Raw genomic sequence first — 20,749 nt, 5'->3', positions numbered from 1 at the left:
AAAAATGTCAAAATCACAATTTTTAAGTATTAACAGAATTTAAGCTTGCACATAAAAAAACTATGCAAATATGAAACCACTAAAAATATGAAATACAGCAAAAAATTCCCGAAACACTCATGTTGTGACTGGTGGGTGTCCTTGTGCACCAGTCACTGAAGCTAATCGTGCAGGTACAGCAGGCAGTGATGAAAGCTAATGGCACGTTGGCCTTCATAACGAGAGGATTTGAGTATAGGAGCAAAGAGGTCCTTCTGCAGTTGTATAGGGACCTGGTGAGACCACATCTTGAGTATTGTGTGCAGTTTTGGTCTCCTAATTTGAGGAAGGATGTCCTTGCTATTGAGGCAGTGCAGCGTAGGTTCAAGAGGTTAATCCCTGGGATGGCAGGACTGTCATATGAGGAAAGATTGGAAAGATTGTATTCATTGGAGTTTAGAAGGATGAGAGAGGATCTTATAGAGACGTATAAAATTATAAAAGGACTGGACAAGCTAGATGCAGGAAAAATGTTCCCAATGTTGGGGGAGTCCAGAACCATGGGCCACAGTCTAAGAATAAAGGGGAGGCCATTTAAAACTGAGGTGAGAAGAAACGTTTTCACCCAGAGAGTTGTGAATTTGCCACAGAAGAAAGTGGAGGCAAATTCACTGGATTAATTTAAAAGAGAGTTAGTTAGAGCTCTAGGGGCTAGTGGAATCAGGGGATATGGGGAGAAGTTGGGCAAAGGTTACTGATTGTGGATGATCAGCCATGATCATAATGAATGGCGGTGCTGACTCGAAGGACCAAATGGCCTCCTCCTGCACCTATTTTCTATGTTTTCTATGATTTGGGGAAAGAGAATGATTCAGGCAGAAGATTCTCAGAATTTAGAAATTGAGTAAGTTATTTTAAGTTGCAGAGAAAGTAGGGTTTAGATCCGGGGAGGGGGGGGGGGGGGGAGATAGAGCTATCCAGATGATTCCAATGATTTTGAGAGCCAACTGGTTAAAGACAAACAAGTGCACTTAAGAGTTAAGAGACATCGAGTGAGGCTAAATCTGCGAAACTCAGAGCAAAATTCTTTTTGAACTTAAAACCATTTGGCAAATACTGGAAAAGCCTCACATGTCAGGCAAAGTCTGTTGAGAGGTGAAAGCAGAGTTAACATGAGAGATGGATAACCAAATAGTTGACCTGCCAAATTCTGCAGCCATGAACTCTTCATCAATGATATTATGATTGAAGTAAGAGGAAAACATTTCAGGAGCACCTGTGTGGGAATTCTTATAATCAGAGAAGAAAAGCAGCCGGGTGGGAAGAGGAAACATGTGGGCTGTCAATCAGTAATTACCCCCACCTCTCCCCACCACACCATCGAGACAGAGACACCCAGAAAGGGAAGGGCCAGAGATGGACTATGCAACTGAGACCAAGGTAAAAAGCACTGCAGTCACTCGCCGAGGCAGCTCTCACTATCTTTGAACTCCACAAGGACAAGTCTTCAGACATATTTGAGCACCACCATCTCCATGATCCCATTCAAGTAATTTCATCTCCACAGTCTAAATCTTGGTAATCCCTTCTCAAAACTACTGGGAATATCTTCCCATCATGACTGCAGCAGTTCACACAAACATTCAATGGGAATTTAAGGAAAATGCCCAATAAGCAGACCTTCCCAGTGATGTAAAGATCCCCCAAAAAGATTTTTAAATAGGATCAATGATTCTTTGCAGGGAAAAATAGAAAATGTCCACTGTTCTCCACAAATGAAGCGTTATCTAACTGCATTCCATAATAGCATCATAATGTGGTCTTCTCTACATCTGCAAGACCAAGCCTGGCGACTATTTTGGAAAAGTCCTGCACTCTGTCTGCAATAGTCATCGTAAGCTTTCAGTTCATGTCATTTCAACTCCCCTTCGTATTTCCACACGGACCCGTCTGCCCTCTGCCTTGTCCACCTGCACAGATTGGGGCCTCTTCCTCCTTTATTTCATTACTGGCCAAGACGTATGCAGAATCAGAGTTAGAGTGAATTACATATAAATTGAAATTTAAAATCTGTGCAATATTTAAGCATTAAATCAGCAGCAGTAGATCGTAGACAGTAGCATTGCCTACATTATCTTCTTCACATAGTTATGGATCCTACTTTGGTCTCACTGTCTCAATCCCAAGGGAATCCCTGAGGTTATCCTCAGACACTATTTTAGCTTTAAAATATTTTAACGTTAAATTATTTGCAGTATTTTAATTATTTGTAATATTAATTGCAATATTATTAACAAGTTCCCAATGGTGCTGCTTTTTTAGTCTTGTCTCATTTTAACCCACCAGGCTGGGTTCAAGCAGATAATCGGCATCAGGAGGACTCGCTATGCATTTCCATTTGATTCGCATTGAACTGCACACCTACTAGCTCAGTGGCATTGGCAACAATCTTACGGTTCTTCAGACATTGCAGACATAACCACTCAATTCAATTATGCAATTGAAAATAATATGACCATGACGTGAAAATGTTATTCAAAATATTTTCATTTGTGGAATGATTCTACCTATGATAGCATTTGGGAGAGAGAAAAAAAGCTATTTTGGACTGCATGCCTTTCATTAATTTTACCTGTGAGGAGAGATTTATTTATTCTTCCCAGAAAAATTTTGCATTTAAAAAAATCACAAAGAGTTAAACCTCCATTGAATAGCTGCATTCCCTACCTCATCACAATCCAATGGCTGCAAAGGAGCTTTGTCTAATTTCCCCAAATAGGAATCCAATTCATGTTCATTGATCTCCTAAAACAGAAAAGATGGATTGAATATAGAATTCCTGGTCCAAAATCTTCACTCTTTCATGCAGTATGCCATTGCACATGTTCTCAGAGACATCTGTTTGTTGTACAGGGCTGTACTAAACAAATAGCAAAAGAAACGCTACATTCCACACTTTTCAATGCAGTGTGTCACAGTAAAAAAGGTCTGCAGTGTTTGAAAAATAAAAATGACAAGGCTCATTTGACAGAGCTTGAAAAATTAAAATGACAGGTCATTTAACAGAACTTGAGGCAACAATTATTTGTCTACTGATATATTGATGAAAAATAGGGTGACAATTTCCATAATATGCTACATATACACAAATTATGTGGTATTCAAAGGTTGAACCAAAGGATGGGTGGTGTATTCATTACCTTCTTCAGTCAGAAAGATTTGTCTTGCTCCTGTTCAAGGTTAGATTTGAATTATTTTGATTTATTTTCTGGGCTTCCTGAGTTTGCCACATTTACCAAGGATTATTGATGGAAAATATATGAGCACATAGGTGGCATAGTGAAGCAGTTTGTAGAGTCGCTATCTCACAGCGCCAGAGACCCAGCTTCAATCCTGACCTCAGCTGCTGTCTGTGTGGAGTTTGCATATTCTCCCTGTGGCCGCAGAATTTTCTCCAGATGCTCCCACATCCCAAAGACGTACAGACTTGTAGGTTAATTGACCTCTATAAATTGCCTCTAGTATGTAGGGTGTGGATGTGAAATTTTAATGTGACATAACTAAATGAATCCTCAAGTCTGTTTAGCCATTTAAAATTCAGTAAATTAGAACAAGAATTGGTGAAAATGTTAACGTCAGCGAAACGTTTATTTAAGATAATGTATACACAATTGGGATTTTGGAAAATGTGTGGCTCAGTTTCTCATTGGAAAGATCAACACACTAAACCTGTGGGAACTGCTGCATAAATGTAACCTGGAGAAATATTGGACCATTACCACTCAAACTTTAAGCCAGAGGGATTTTAGTTAAAAAAAAACTGTTGAGGTAAATGCTCTTGATGATTTGCATTACCACAAGACCAGCTAATATCTTGACCCAGAGTATAATGAAAGCAAATTAAATTTTATTTTACACTTTAAAAATTGGGCATTGATGTGCGGCATAATTACAGAGTTTTTTTCTGGTGACACCTGGCTGCAGATTACCTGAACTGTAGAGTGGACTTCAGGAAGTTCTTGTCCTTCAATGTGACCCCTCTGCATTCCTAATGGTACCAACTTTTTGAAATATGCTTCCAGTCTATCATCCCGAAAGACATCTGCATCAAACTCATCGTCTGTTGGATTAAATACAGTGAAAACATGCGCAGCCAAAGACGATATATACTTGTAGATGACAAACTGCGAGGCGAGAACATTTTTATATTTTGAGTTATGATAAAGAATGGACTGTCAGAAATGTGTTAAAAATACAAGTGGCAAAATATTTGCACTAACAGCGAAGAAAATGCAAGGGAAATAGGGCGTGGACATACAGTACAACTATGATGATCAAATATTTGATAATTTGATGGTGTGGTATTTGACTCACCTAGCTTGATTTCCCCATGTTCTCTTTAAACCCATTGGAAAATTATTCCATTGAGCAACATTTAATAACAATGTGAACTAGAAGTGTGTTGGGGTATTAAGAGTGTAATAGCCAATAATCCACAAAATCTATCAGTGCATCGCCAATGTCAAAGCAGGCTAATTAGAATTTTGCAGTAATTTGAAAGCTCTTTCTAAAATATTCTAAACACTACATATAAAAATAGGCATTTTTTTAACTGAATTATGACACTCAGTAAGCAATTAAAAGTCAGTGCTGCAATGAAGGCACAACCACACAAATTTTCTTTGCAACCACAACCACAATCTCTTCTGTGACCATGTATAAAAATGGGGATTTTTTAAACTGAACTATGACACTAATCCACATTAATCTTTAAATTAAAAAAAAAAATTAAATTCAGTGCTGCAATGAAGCCATGCCACATTGATCTTTTGTTGTAAATCCACAATCATCTTGGTTTTAAAGTGATTTATGTATATTACATTTCATGTTTTTACTGCTTAATTACAGTAGTTACAAAAAGGGGAAGCAAGGTGACTTGTTTGTGCAATATACCTGTAGACTGTTCTTCTAAACTTGCCAGTGATAAGAGCTTTTCATCTTCCAACAAACTAGCTAGGCTGCCACTGTGTCGCTCTGTGCCAAGTGCCACTTCTGTTCGTCTTAAGGCAGGACAGCACACAGATTCCCTCATGGTAGCAACCTGGTGGGTGTAGAACAGACTATTAGGTATACAGATTTAGAGTAAAACTTCTGATAATCTGGTACCCTAGTTTTGTGTTGCTAGAACAGCAGATATTTCAGACTACTGGATGTTACATCTATTAATACCACAATTTGGTTTTGTTTCACTTTCATTTTTACACAATACATTTTTTAGTGAACTCAGGGATTTGTTATTCAGCCTCGCTGGACCTCTACCCCAGCACAAACATTCCCTTAGTTATCCCCATCCCTCACTTTGCCCTGTAACTGAAAAGCTCTTCTTTCAAACGGTACTCAGTGGATGCAAGGACATTATCATGAAACATAAATTCTACTCCTCTCTCTCGCTCTCTCTCGCTCTCTCTCCACAGATGCTGCCTGATTTGCTAAATATATCAATTTATTTTAAATTACTAGGACTTGGTTTTAAAGTAGACAATGCTACATTTCCTGAAAAATTAAGATATTTTCTGCAATTACCTCATTTTTCTTTTTGCTGGTCTGATCAGTCAAAGTATTTGACCCAGAAGAAATCTCTGCAAAAGGCAAGCAGTTCATGTTAATCATCAACATCTTATCCAATTTTCAAATATGTCAAGTTACTCTCAGAATGAAGTTGCAGTGTGATAAGTCCAGAGGTTATTGGCTATTTTTAAGGAAGGTGGGAATTGACAACCTTCTTTAAGTGCAGCAGTTCGAATGGTGAAGGTGCTCCACGATGCTATAAACACTGAGGCGATTTAATGCACTTAGTGGTTTGGTGAATCACTGAGACAGCCATATTGGGGAAGTCTGAAATCACACGGGACAACATCATTCGTGTACCAATTTTCTTCATATCGATATTACTTTTATTACCAAATTAGAACCAAATTAAAAAACTTCCAAACCATGATGGGTGGGCTCATTTTCTAGGTCAGTGAACGCTTTTGGATTATTTGTGCAAGAAGGAACTGCAGATGCTGGTTTACACTGATGATAGACACAAAAAGCTGGAGTAACTCAGCAGGACAGGCAGCACTCAGGAGAGAAGAAATGGGTGACGTTTCAGGTTGAGACCCTTCTTCAGCATCCAGAGATGCTGCCGAGTTACTCCAGCTTTTTGTGCCTACCTTTGGATTATTTGTCCACTCTTGTAGCTACTGCCGTGTGGTACCGTAATGGCTTTTAATTTTGAAACTATTCAATCACTCAGGAGTAAAACACAGACACGAGGAACTGCAGATGCAGGAATCTTGAGCAAAACAATGTGCTGGAGGAAATGGATGGCATTTTGGATTGGGACCCTTCTTCATATTCATTGTGGTGGGGGGGGGGGGGGGAGAGAAAGCTGGAAAAATAGCAAATCTGGGTCAGAACATGGTCGAAAAACAGGAATCATAGATGGGTGAGTAGCAAGAGGGGGTCTCACAGAACCACAAAAGGTTGTCTATCCATTCCCTCCACAAATGCCGGCTAATCACCAACACTGTGTTGTGCTCAGTAACTCTATACTAAGTGCACCAGATGTTGGTGGATTATAAAATTTCAAGCTGGACCTTAGACTGCCTTTAGATGTTGGCAGCATAAAGAACACTAATGAGTCTGGCATTAAATGGATTTAAGTTAAGACTTTAATTAAAGACTGACATTTAAATGCATACCAAGATACAGTTTTCAATTTCTGGTATTTCATCATTGCTGCTGCAGATTAAACAAATTACCACAGTTTAAGAGTTTTTAGAGATAACAAATGGAGTTTCTTCCCACAGGCCATCAGGACTGTTAACTCTCATATCACCAGGGACTAATTTAATTTACTGTATTAATTGAATTTTTGTGTTAAATTTCTTTTTTTCTATTCTGTTTTGTAGTTCAGCACAATCCGCAGGCGTTGCCACTTTCATTTCACTGCACATCTTGTATATGCATGTGACAAATAAACTTGACTTGACCTACCGGGTACGGTATTCTCAGGAGGAGCTGTCATTACATCAAATTATTAAGCCCACCAAAACAAAAAATATTCTGCAGCAGGTTACTTTGCACACAATATTGTACCAGTCGAATCAGTTTACTTGATTTGAGGGATTGTTTCTACACACATGGTGCGATTTGGTTCACCAAGTTAGTGTCCGTTGTTTGTGCAAGTCAGTCTACTTAAGTCCCAAAATGCTGGAGTAACTCAGCAGGTCAGGCAGCGTCTCAGGAGAGAAGGAATTGGTGACGTTGCGGGTCGAGACCCTTCTTCAGTCTGAAGAAGGGTCTCGACCCGAAACGTCACCCATTCCTTCTCTCCTGAGATGCTGCCTGACCTGCTGAGTTACTCCAGCATTTTGTGAATAAATACCTTCGATTTGTACCAGCATCTGTAATTATCTTCTTATACTACTTAAGTCCGATATATTCTCCCAACAGCATAAACCCAATTAAAATAAAATATTTTTTTTAACTTAATGTCCATTTGCAAGTATGTATTTAAATAATTTGTTTTAGTTATATTTTCCCATATAATTCAAATTTAATTTTGGTTACCATGGCAATTTCAAATTCATTAACTTAGATGAATGAATTTGTTGTCAAGTTTACTTATTATACTCGGGGAATAAAACAAGTCAAGTTTAAAGAGCATATATTTACAGCGACCTCAACATACCATCAAGACGTTCAAAAGATATCCTGGATTTGGCACCATGACCGTGGCAGAATTGCCTTGATAACCCATGTTGTGCATTTCCTTCTGATGCAGAAGAATCAAGTTCATCTATGCGGGCACCAATTAAATCATCAAAGGGTTCTCTACCAAGAAACAAATAAATGAAATTACAGAAAAGGCAATGACATGACAATATTTTAAACAAGCGCTTCATTTATATGGCAATATGAGGATATAAGCCACCATCAATTTAATAACGATTTATCCTTATTACAATAAAAAAATTAAAAGGTTTGTCCAAAATCTAATCCTTGCCTCAATATTGTCAAATGCAGCAACTCAACACTCAAAATGATAAATATCAATAATTTTTAATCAACTCAGAATACACAACCTACTGGATATTTCCAAAATACACCACATCCTACAGCAAAATGCATCAGGTTTGTAATTACACTTAATTTCGCATTTGAGATTACCCAATTACTCCAAAGCATTCCATCAACTTTAATGAAGTCTTTTGTTTTGGTAACTGTAATATACAGGATAATTGCTTCTACATTTGACTGACAGTTGAGACAATCAATGGACACCCATGAATTGACTCTGGCCAAATGGACATTTAAATTAAGCAAACAAACAGGGTGTTTTATTTTGAAGTTTCCTGTTTCATAGACAGTCATTCAATTTTGGTAGACTTTTTTTCAAGAATATGCTTGCATCTTTTGTTCAGATGCACCACAGCATCTTCAAATACATTTAGAAATACCTCTGTATATATATATATTTTTTTAAATCAGGACTTTCTATATCTTGGAATAAAATAAGCTGATTGAGTGGAGAAAAACAATGTGAATACATGTCTGAGAGCAGAAAACAGAGAGCTAAAACACAGTAAACACATGAGATAAGAGGGGAGCATAGAGTGATGTGACCTAAGGGTTGCTGTGTTTATATTGTCCACATTGCGCTGAACTTGGTTGCGAGAAAACATAATACAAGTTCGTAGATAACGCAAAACTTTCAATTATAATTACAGCGAGAAGGATACCAGACCACACCTGGCAGACAGATTAACGAAATGTGCAGAAAGTTGAATATGCAAATTTAATGTAGAAAATGATTGTCAATGTTAAGTCATAAGCTTGCATTTATCATTTTCAATGAGACAGCTTTTCTTGGCTTAATAGGTTGGCATTTATGTTCTCAATGCAAATGGTAAGGCTTGTCAGCTCTATCTGAAAAAGCACATATGAAGCCTAGTATTAACTAGATACTTACAAATCATCTTTGAAACTAAGGACAAATCTTTTACAGGTTTCAGAATTTGAAACACGACGTTGATGTGCTTCCATGACAGAAAGCCTTCCTTCTTCCAAGTATGAAGCTTGTGTATCTGGAATTCTGCAGGAAAAATACAAATTCACATGTAAATTGCATAATCATCTATGTTGGCTGAGAAACAATAATGCTGTTATTTCAATGGCCTGATACTGTCTGAACTTGTCTCCCAAAGTTTGTAGACTTAACTGATGTGTCCATATGTCATAGGAACAGAATTAGGCCATTCAACCCAATAAGTCTAGTTCACCATTCATCATGGATGATCTATCTTTCTCTCTCAACCCCATTCCTCAGCCTTCTCCCCATAACCTTTGACATCTTTACTAAACAAGAACCTGTCAATCCCCACTTTAAAAATACCCAATAATTCATATGTGAAAAGATTCCTGGACAATAGCATCTGTGGGCAGTTCTGCAGTTTTGTAAGGCAGGTGAGCATGCCAGTTACAATCAGGTTACATGGTTGGGCCCTGAAGATGCCCCACCAAAAATAAACAGCTGCAAAAACTGACAGTCCGCAAATGCATTCCCAGCTTTGCCATCTGTTGAACTTGTTCTTCTTCCACCACCAAGGCTTCTTAAATATGCCTTAGCTTAAACGCTCCAATCAAAAAATGTGGAATTGCTGACCTCATGACAGAGCAAAACTGGAGCAACGTTTGCAGTCAGATTCCTCACTAAGTTCATGTACTGCCATTGGGACTTTGCACAGGGTCCAGTGGCACAGCACAGGCAGATGTCTAAAACTACAGGGCACAATTTTAAGGTATGGAGGGAGATTTAAAAAAAGATACATAGCTGTTACCTGGAATGATTTGCATGAGGAGATGGTAGAAGCAGGAACAATAACATTTCAGAGGTTATACACACACTTGAATGTGCAAGTCAAAGAGGCATGTGGAATTAAAGCAGGCTAGTGGGATGAGTAGAGTTTGGTCAGCATTGACACGGTGGATCAAAGAGCCTGTTTCTATACTGTATGACTTGCAAGAGAGGCAGATGGGGTAGGATAAATCTTTTTCACATAGTAAGGGCATCAAAAAAAAGACCACAAGTTTAAGGTGAGAGAAAGGAGTTTTACAGGGGATTTGAGGGGGACATTTTCCTCACCCCGAAACAATTGGATGCTCTCTAAAACTTACTGCCAAAGTGGTGGTAGAGTCAGATATAATCACTATAATTGGAAACTTTCATACCAGATATTTAAATAGGCAAAGCAGAGAAGGATGAAGATCAATTGGGATTAGTGTAAAAAGAGGATAGAGATCAGAAGAGACATGGTGGGTCAAAGCACCTCTTTCAGTGCTGCACAACTCTGACTCTAGATATGGGGGAAAAGGAAACTTCATATGGAATCATTGGAGATCAGGACAAACTCAATGGTCTAAATGCTTTTTCTGTTCCCATATAAACATGTATATTTAAACAAAAACCTCACCTACTACCCATATCAGATTTTTTAGCAACTGTTGATGCAGCCACAGGAAGTCCAAAATTTGAAGTAACGGTGACATTTTCCAGCATATCACTGCTATTGCTCCTGACAGACTGCAACAGAAAACTTGGAAACGTCTCATCTTCCAGATTCCTGACACTTTCCATTTTGTTTGGGGCATTTGATTGTCACCTGAAAGCAAAAGTAGAAATAAACATGCTAAATACATGCAAAACAATGTATCCTCAAGTTTCGATTATATGTGTCACTTCAGTTCAGATGTAGCACTTCTGACCAAGTCAGAAATAACAATGTAATAATAAATAAACAACATTTCAAAATAACACACCGAAGCTCCCGTTCTCTTTGGTAATCTTCACAATGCCAATTTCTAAAAAAGATTACAAAACAAAACAAATTTCAGTTAAAAATAATTCTATTCAGCAGGTTAGGTAGTATCTTCGGAGTAAGAAACATAACTTTTCAGGTTAATGGCTGTTCTTCAAAACTAAAATAAAAACAAAACAAATCTTTGCTGCACATTCTCTCTGCCAAATCTATGCTTTTTTGGATATGGAGACCAAATCTGTATATGTTACTCCAGAAACAGCCACACTAAACACCTAGATACAGGAGACTCCCACATTACATCAGTTTAGGTAATAGAAATTTGCCCTCATAAAATTCATAAATTACTACCAAAAAGTCTTGGGTACAGAATAAAAATTCAGTCTTACAAAATTGAGGAAAACAAGTTCAGGAACACTGGGGTCAATATGTTCAAAACAAATTGCTATGGTTTTGTCAATAATATTAACCTTTATTCTAAAACTTTTGAAATAGTTTTTAAACATTTCAAATCCTCATAATAAAAACACACAATGATATAGTCAGAACTTCACACAGCTAAACAAGTTGTAATTATTTTGAAAAGCAATATGATACAATAAAACTTCATTCATCCCCGGAGGGAAATTGGTCAGTACAGACATTGAAACAAATATCAAGTGAATCAGTCTGAAGGGTCTAACCTGAAACATAGAATTTCATGCGAGACCCATTACGTCCACAGATGCTGCCAGACTCGCTGAGTCTTTTAAAATGTTTATTTATTATATTTATTATATTATCTTTTGAATGCCATGTTTACAAACCTGCTTTGTTTCTGCAAGTAATTTCATTGTTCCCTTTCAGTACATTTGACAATAAAACACTCTTAACACTCCAACACTGTGTTTTGCTTGCAAGAAACGTCAAACTGAGCTGTTTGTCATATGTACAAGTATAGTGAGGTACAATGAAAATCTTGTTTGCAGCAACATCACAGGCACAGACAACACATTAAAAAATATTCAAAAATCTAGAGAGCGAAAAGAGAAAGAATGTGCAGAAAGTAAAACATTAATGCAGAAATACACAATGAGAAAACAAGTGCAAGAGGTGGTGCTTCGAGTCTTCGTGTTCTGTTGTCGAGTGTTTGTAATCAAACATTCGTTGTATACAAATACCTCAAACCCCCTTTCTGCTATAACATTAATAATAAAAACATTCGCACAATAACACCGTGCAAGAGGACCTGGCCGTTTTAATCCCTCATCTATTCCCTCCTCACATCTTTGCAGGTTTCTGATTCAAATATTTATCCAGTTCCATGTTAAATGCTATTAATGAATCGCCTTCCACCAATCCTTCACACTGCCTTCTTCATTGCAACCACTCGCTGCACTAATTATAAAGAGGATTGCGCTTCAGCATCTAAACTTTTCCTTTTTATGCGACACACCGAAAAACTTTTCAGCAGCTGCTTGCGGGGAATAAACGCACACTTCCCGCGATGAAACAAAGTCTGGACAGGTTACGGATTGCAACTACGTACATGTGATCAGTAACGGCGGGTGGTGGGAATTTAAGCGGAGCGCCCGCACGACGGGCGAGTCCTGGCGGAGTCGGTGTAGGCCGAGGCCCGGCGCTGAGGGAGTTGTTGCTTGCGGGGGAATCAACTGCAGCGGGTGGGTGGGCGGGCGCGCACCACAAAGATTGAAGGGGTGCTTCCGACACGCGTATGCGCATGCGCATCATTGTTCCTCTCGAAAGAAAACGGTCGCCTGAAGCGCGGGCTGTCAGTTGGCGTGGCGTGACGTCACCGCGTCCCAGGGCTTCTCCGGCGGTAGTGGTGGTGGGGCGCGCGCTCGCGCCGAGAGCGAGAGCGAGCACGTCCTCGTCCTCGTCCTCGAGTTCCCGCTCGTCCGCGATGGCGGACACGTGCACGCGCGCTGGGGCCAGGGCGCGAGCGCGAGCGCCAGCAAACCGCCAAAACTCGTTGCGGAGGCGCTGCCCGAATTAAACAGCTGACGGACACAACATGCTGCGACGGGCAGCGTCTCTGGAGAGGAGGAATGGGGGACGTTTCGGCTCCAGACCCCTCTTCAGACTGGTTAGGGATAAGGGAAACGAGAGATTTGGACAGAGAGATAAAGAACAATGAATGAAAGATGTGCAAAAATGTAACGATGATAAAGGAAACAGAGCATTGTTAGCTGTTTGTTGGGTTAAACGAGAAGCTAGTGAGACTTGGGTGGGGGAGGGATAGAGAGAGAGAGAGAGAGGGGGAATGCCGGGGCTGCCTGAAGTGAGAGAAATCAATATTCACTGGGGCTGTATTCTGTCCAAGTGAAATATTAGATGCTGTTCATATCATATATATACAGCCGGAAACAGGCCTTTTCGGCCCACCAAGTCCTTGCCGCCCAGCGATCCCCGTACATTAACACTATCCTACACCCACTAGGGACAATTATTTTTTTTTACATTTACCCAGCCAATTAACCTACATACCTGTACGTCTTTGGAGTGTGGGAGGAAACCGAAGATCTCGGAGAAAACCCCCACGCAGGTCACGGGGAGAATGTACAAACTCCTTACAGTGCAGCACCCGTAGTCAGGATCGAACCTGAGTCTGTTCCTCCAATTTGCGTTTAGGCTCACTCTGACAATGGAGGAGGTCTAGGACAGAAAGGTCTGTAGGAATGGGAAGGAGAATTAAAGTGTTTCGCAACCGGGAGATCAGGTAGGTCCAGGCAGACTGAGCAAAGGTGTTCCGCGAAACGATCGCCCAATCTACGTTTGGTCTCGCCGATGTGTAAGAGTCCACATCTTGAACAACGGATAGAGTAGATGAGGTTGCAGGAGGTGCAAGTGAACCTCTGCCTAACCTGAAAGGACTGTCGGGATCCCTGGACAGAGTCGAGGGAGGAGGTTTATGGACAGGTGTTGCCAGATGGTGATCAAGGAAATGTAGAAAGGTTCATTGTTAGCTGAAGGGAAGGTGACAACGAGGCATACAATCAATAGACAATAGACAATAGACAATAGGTGCAGGAGTAGGCCATTCAGCCCTTCGAGCCAGCACCGCCATTCAATGCGATCATGGCTGATCACTATCAATCAGTACCCCGTTCCTGCCTTCTCCCCATACCCCCTCACTCCGCTATCCTTAAGAGCTCTATCCAGCTCTCTCTTGAAAGCATCCAACGAACTGGCCTCCACTGCCTTCTGAGGCAGAGAATTCCACACCTTCACCACCCTCTGACTGAAAAAGTTCTTCCTCATCTCCGTTCTAAATGGCCTACCCCTTATTCTCAAACTGTGGCCCCTTGTTCTGGACTCCCCCAACATTGGGAACATGTTATCTGCCTCTAATGTGTCCAATCCCCTAATTATCTTATATGTTTCAATAAGATCCCCCCTCATCCTTCTAAATTTCAGTGTATACAAGTCCAATCGCTCCAGCCTTTCAACATACGACAGTCCCGCCATTCCGGGAATTAATCTAGTGAACCTACGCTGCACGCCCTCCATAGCAAGAATATCCTTCCTCAAATTTGGAGACCAAAACTGCACACAGTACTCCAGGTGCGGTCTCACCAGGGCCCGGTACAACTGTAGAAGGACCTCTTTGCTCCTATACTCAACTCCTCTTGTTACGAAGGCCAACATTCCATTGGCTTTCTTCACTGCCTGCTGAACCTGCATGCTTCCTTTCATTGACTGATGCACTAGGACACCCAGATCTCGTTGAACTCCCCCTCCTCCTAACTTGACACCATTCAGATAATAATCAGTAAACGTAATCAAGACGACAGTGAAACTAGTCGGAGAAATAGGGTGGGGGAGGGCTGGAGAGGGGGAGAGCAAGGGTTACTTGAAGTTAGAAAAATCAACAATCATACTGCTGGGTTGTAAGATGTACAAGTGAAATGCGAGGTGCTTTCTTCCTCAATTCTTCCTTTCTACAACTACGTTATTTTTAATTATTAAACTCTGCCCATTGGTCCTTGACTCTCCCACTAGTGGAAACATCACATTCATTCTATCCAGGCTTTTCATTATGTTTCAATTGATCCCCTCCAATTTGTGTTGGGCCTCACTCTGACAGTGGAGGAGACCCAGGACAGAAAGGTCAGTGTGGGAAGAAGTATGTGAATGGGAGGGGGATACTTTATTACCACACAAGTAAAAGAGTCGCCACATATAGGGCGCCAAGGTAACTCAGGAACTACAAAGTAACTTCCAAAATCCATAAACACAACTGCCCTGGGAGACCCATTGTTTCTGCCTGGTACTGTCCCACGGAAATGATTTCCACGTACCTCGACTCCATCCTATCCTCCCGGTCCAATCTCTCCCGACCGACCTATGTCCAAGATACCTCACATGCCCTTCGTCTCTTTAATGATTTCCGCTTTCCGAGGCCTCACTCCCTCATCTTTACTATGGACGTTCAGTCACTCTACACCCCCATCCCCCACCAGGAAGGCCTTAAAGCCCTCTATTTCTTCCTCAACCGCAGAACCATCCAATTTCCCTCAACTAACACTACTCATCATAGTGGAGCTGGTCCTCACCCTTAACAACTTCTCCTTTGACTCCTCCCACTTCCTCCAAGTCCAAGGCGTAGCTATGGGCCCCAGCTATGCCTGCCTCTTTGTAGGGTACGTTGAACAATCCCTGTTCCAGGCGTACATTGGTCTTTTCCCGAACTCTATTTCCGTTACATTGACAACTGCTTTGGTGCTACCTCCTGCACCCATGCAGAACTCATGGACTTCATCAATTTCACCAACAATTTCCATCCTGCACTCAAATTTACTTGGACCATCTCCGGCACAAACGTCGGAACGAAGGGGATGGATATTCTGCAGCGTGATTTTAGAGAGCTCGGAAAAATGTGGAAAGCAGAACCTCCAGGGTGGTTATCTCCGGTTTGCTTCCAGTTCCTCGTGCTGGTGAGAGCAGGAACAGGGAGATACAGGATCTGAATGTGTGGCTGAGGAGCTGATGCAGGGGGCAGGGATTTAGATTCTTAGACCACTGGAATCTGTTTTGGGATAAGGGGGAATTGTACGAAAGTGGCGGATTGTACCTTAACAGGTGGGGGACCAGCATTCTGGCAGGCAGGTTCGCCACTGCTACACGGGTGGTTTTAAACTAAATATGGGGGGGGAGGGGGTGGGGGGGTGTCAAATGGGATAGTCAAGGATGGAGTTAAAGGGAAAGAGAGTAAAGGGAGAGTTAATGACCCCAGAATTAACGGGAAAGAAAGCTCACAAAGGGATAGGAGAATATGGCCAAGTGTAATAGGAATCGATGTGAAAGGTGAGATGACTAAGGAATTTAAAGTATTGTATATGAATGGAGGTAGTGATCATAATATGATTAGTTTTAATCTGCAATTTGAGAGGGAGAAGGTTAAATCGGAAGTGTCAGTGTTGCAGTTGAACAAAGGGGACTAAGGCATGAGAGAGGAGCTGGCCAAGGTCGACTGGAAAGGGATCCTAGCAGGAATGATGGAACAGCAATGGCAGGAATTTCTGGGCATAATCTGGAAGACGCAGGATCATTTCATTCCAAAGAGGAAGAAAGATTCTAAGGGGAGTAGGAGGCAATTGTGGCTGACAAGGGAAGTTAGGGATGGAATAAAACTAAAACAAAAGATGTATAACACAACAAAGAGTAGCGGGAAGCCAGAGGATTGGGAAACTTTCACAGGACAACAGAAGGTAACAATACGGGCTGAAAAGATGAGGGGAAGCTGGCCAAGAATATAAAGGACAGTAAAAGCTTCTTTAGATATGTTAAGAGAAAAAGAGTAGCAAAGTCAAATGTGGGTCCCTTGAAGGCAGACATGGGTGAAATTATTATGGGTAACAAGGAAATGGCAGAAGAGTTGAACAGGTACTTCGGATCTGTCTTCACTAAGGAAGACACAAACAATCTCCCAGATGTACTATAGGACAGAGGATCTTGGGGGGGTATAGGAACTGAAAGAAATTTGCATTAAGCGAGAAATAGTATTGGGTAGACTGATGGGACTGAAGGTTGATAAATCCCCAGGGCATTGGTGATCATTATCCAATGTTCAATAAATTCAAGATCAGTTCCTGTGGATTGGAGGATAGCTAATGTTATCCCATTTTTCAAGAAAGGAGTGAGAGAGAAAACGGGGAATTACAGACCAGTTAGCCTGACGTTGGTGGTGGGGAAGATGCTGGAGTCAATTATTAAAGAGGTAATAATGGTGCATTTGGATAGCAGTAAAAGGATAAGTCCAAGTCAGCATGGATTTATGAAAGGGAAATCATGCTTGACTAATCTTCTGGATTTTTTTGAGGATGTGACAAGTAAAATGGATGAAGGGGAGCCAGTGTATCTAGACTTTCAGAAAGCCTTTGATAAGGTCCCACACGGGAGATTGGTGAGCAAAATTAGAGCACATGCTATTGGGGGTAGGGTGTTGACATAGATAGAGAATTGGTTGGCAGACAGAAAGCAAAGAGTAGGAGTAAACGGGTCCTTTTCAGAATGGCAGGCAGTGGCGAGTGGAGGGCCGCAAGGCTCGGTGTTGGGGCCGCAACTGTTTACCATATATATTAATGATTTGGATGAAGGAATTAGAAGTAACACTAGCAGGTTTGGGGATGACACAAAGCTGGGTGGCAGTGTGAACTGCGAAGAGGATGTTAGGAGGTTGCAGGGTGACCTGGACAGGTAGAGTGAGTGGGCAGATGCGTGGCAGATGCAGTATAGTATAGATAAATGTGAGGTTATCCACTTTGGCGGCAAAAACGAGGCAGATTATTATCTCAATGGTGTTAGGTTGGGTATGGGGAAAGTGCAGCGAGACCTGGGTGTCCTTGTACACTAGTCACTGATAGTTGGCGTGCAGATACTGCAGGCAGTGAAGAAAGCTAATGGCATGTTGGCCTTCATAACGAGAGGATTTCAGTATAGGAGTAAAGAGGTTCTTCTGCAGTTGTATAGGGCCCTGGTAAGACCGCATCTGGAGTACTATGTACAGTTTTGGTCTTCTAATTTGAGAAAGGACATCCTTGTAATTGAGGCAGTGCAGCGTAGGTTCACGAGATTGATCCCTGGGATGGCGGGACTGTCATATGAGGAAAGATTGAAAAGACTAGGCTTGTATTCACGGGAGTTTAGAAGGATGAATGCGGATCTTATAGAGACATATAAAATTATAAAAGGACTGGATAAGCTGGATGCAGGAAAAATGTTCCCAATGTTGGGCGAGTCCAGAACCAGGGGCCACAGTCTCAGAATAAAGGGGAGGCCATTTAAAACTGAGGTGAGAAGGAACTTTTTCACCCAGAGTTGTGAATTTGTGGAATTCTCTGCCACAGAGGGCAGTGGAGGCCAAATCACTGGATGAATTTAAGAGAGAGTTAGATAGAGCTCTAGGGGCTAGCGGAATCAAGGAATATGGGGAGAGGTTGGGCACAGGTTACTGATTGTGGATGATCAGCCATGATCACAATGAATGGCGGTGCTGGCTCGAAGGGCCGAATGGCCTTCCCCTGCACCTATTTTCTATGTTTCTATTCATTGTTCTTTAATTCTCTACATCATCGTTTATATCTCTTGTTTCTCTTATCCCTAACTAATCTGAAGGGTCTCGACCCAAAACGTCACCCATCCCTTCTCTCCAGAGATGCTGCCAGTTACTCCAGCTTTTTGTGTCTATATTTGTTCCATTTATTCTTCAATAAAATAAAAGTTAATTGTGTTTTATGCAAGTTATAAGTTCTCCCAGAGTGAATAATCCCATTATTTTGGGTTTATAAACCCAGCATTCTGCCATCTTCTGTGCCCTCTCCACATCTTTCCTGTAATGCGGCGACCAGAATTGCACACAATTAAGTGCTGATAATGGTATTGGGGGGATCAGTTCTGGATGGCTGGCATCGACACAGTGGTTCAAAAGCCGTGTTATTGTACTGCACAATTCCAAGACAGAGGTGGTGTTGATAATGTTATGGAATTTCCATTGAAACAGTTGGCTCGATAGTTGTATCATCACTGGAGCTTGTTCCAATTTGATGGGTATTTTGATCTTACAACTCATGTTAAATTTTGTTTGGTTTCACTCCCATAAAGAACCTTATGTTGAAGATTAATCTTCCTTTATTAATTTTTCAGAATTTATACATGTATACATGCATTAGTGATAATTTTTCAAAACTCTTTAGATTCTGGAGTAGTTCCTGAGGACTGAAGGGTAGCTAATGTAGTCAAGTCAAGTCAAGTCAAATTTATTTGTCACATACACATACTCGATGTGCAGTGAAATGAAAGTGGCAATGCCTGCGGGTTGTGCACAAAAAGAATTACAGTTACAGCATATAAATAAAGTTAATAAGTTACTAAACATAGCAAAATAGACAAAAGTGTCGACAAAAATTTAGTCTCTGGGGTTATCAAAGTTGACAGTCCTGATGGCCTGTGGGAAGAAGCTCCGTCTCATCCTCTCCGTTTTCACAGCGTGACAGCGGAGGCGTTTGCCTGACCGTAGCATCTGGAACAGTCCGTTACTGGGGTGGCAGGGGTCGCTCATGATCTTGCTTGCTCTGGATCTGCACCTCCTGATGTATAGGTCCTGCAGGGGGGTGAGTGTAGTTCCCATGGTGCGTTCTGCCGAACGCACTACTCTCTGCAGGGCCATCCTGTCCTGGGCAGAGCTGTTCCCAAACCAGACTGTAATGTTGCCGGACAGGATGCTCTACCCCACTTTTTAAAAAGGGAGGGAGAGGGAAAACGGGGAATTACAGACCAGTTAGCTTAACATCGGTAGTGGGGAAAATGCTAGAGTCAGTTATTAAAGATGTGATAGCATCACATTTGGAAAGTGGTGAAATCATCGGACAAAGACAGCATGGATTTACCAAAGGCAAATCATGTCTGACGAATCTTATAGAATTTTTCGAGGATGTAACTAGTAGAGTGGATAAGGGAGAACCAGTCGATGTGTTATATCTGGACTTTCAGATGGCCTTCGACAAGGTCCCACATAGGAGATTGGTGTACAAACTTAAAGCGCACGGTATTGAGGGTTCAGTGTTGAGGTGGATAGAAAATTGGTTGGCGGACAGGAAGCAAAGAGTAGGAATAAACGGGTCCTTTTCGGAATGGCAGGCAGTGACTAGTGGGGTACCGCAAGGCTCAGTGCTGGGACCCCAGTTATTTACAGTGTATATTAATGATTTGGACAAGGGAATTGAATGCAACATCTCTAAGTTTGCGGATGACACGAAGCTGGGTGGCAGTGTTAGCTGCGAGGAGGATGCTAGGAGGCTGCAGAGTGACTTGGATAGATTAGGCGAGTGGGCAAATGCATGGCAGATGCAATATAATGTGGATAAATGTGAGGTTATCCACTTTGGCGGAAAGAACAGGAAAGCAGAGTATTACCTGAATGGTGACCGATTGGGAGAAGGGGAGATGCAACGTGACCTGGGTGTCATGGTGCACCAGTCATTGAAAGCAAGCATGCAGGTGCAGCAGGCAGTGAAGAAAGCGAATGGTATGTTGGCATTCATAGCAAGAGGATTTGAGTTTAGGAGCAGGGAGGTTCTGCTGCAGTTGTACAGGGCCTTGGTGAGACCGCACCTGGAGTATTGTGCGCAGTTTTGGTCTCCTAACCTGAGGAAAGACGTTCTTGCCTTAGAGGGAGTACAGAGAAGGTTCACCAGATTGATCCCTGGGATGGCGGGACTTTCATATGAGGAAAGACTGGATAGACTGGGCTTGTACTCGCTGGAATTTAGAAGACTGAGGGGGGATCTTATAGAAACATATAAAATTCTTAAGGGGTTGGGGAGGCTAGATGCGGGAAGATTGTTCCCGATGTTGGGGGAGTCCAGAACCAGGGGTCACAGCTTAAGGATAAGGGGGAAGTCTTT

General features: G+C 41.5%; 1 protein-coding gene across 4 annotated transcripts in view; it reads right to left on the bottom strand.

Annotated features, from left to right (window-relative positions):
- Positions 1–12,630, bottom strand: part of cep192 (centrosomal protein 192) — an 84,591-nt gene extending 71,961 nt beyond the window's left edge. For all 4 annotated transcript variants that reach the window (XM_078398068.1, XM_078398071.1, XM_078398069.1 and 1 more), the window contains exons 1-8: positions 12,373–12,630; positions 10,500–10,688; positions 8,999–9,121; positions 7,718–7,860; positions 5,563–5,618; positions 4,933–5,080; positions 3,969–4,099; positions 2,707–2,784 (exon numbers count right to left, since the gene is read on the bottom strand). In XM_078398068.1, coding sequence (XP_078254194.1) covers positions 2,707–2,784; positions 3,969–4,099; positions 4,933–5,080; positions 5,563–5,618; positions 7,718–7,860; positions 8,999–9,121; positions 10,500–10,663 — 843 coding nt within the window. In that variant the 5' untranslated portion in view covers positions 10,664–10,688; positions 12,373–12,630. The remainder of the gene's footprint in view (positions 1–2,706; positions 2,785–3,968; positions 4,100–4,932; positions 5,081–5,562; positions 5,619–7,717; positions 7,861–8,998; positions 9,122–10,499; positions 10,689–12,372) is intronic.
- Between the last annotated feature and the right edge of the window lie 8,119 nt (positions 12,631–20,749).

Source organism: Rhinoraja longicauda, chromosome 4 (assembly GCF_053455715.1).
Source record: "Rhinoraja longicauda isolate Sanriku21f chromosome 4, sRhiLon1.1, whole genome shotgun sequence".
In the NCBI taxonomy this organism is placed as follows: Eukaryota; Metazoa; Chordata; class Chondrichthyes; order Rajiformes; family Arhynchobatidae; genus Rhinoraja; species Rhinoraja longicauda.
This window is presented reverse-complemented; position numbering and strand designations above follow the sequence as displayed.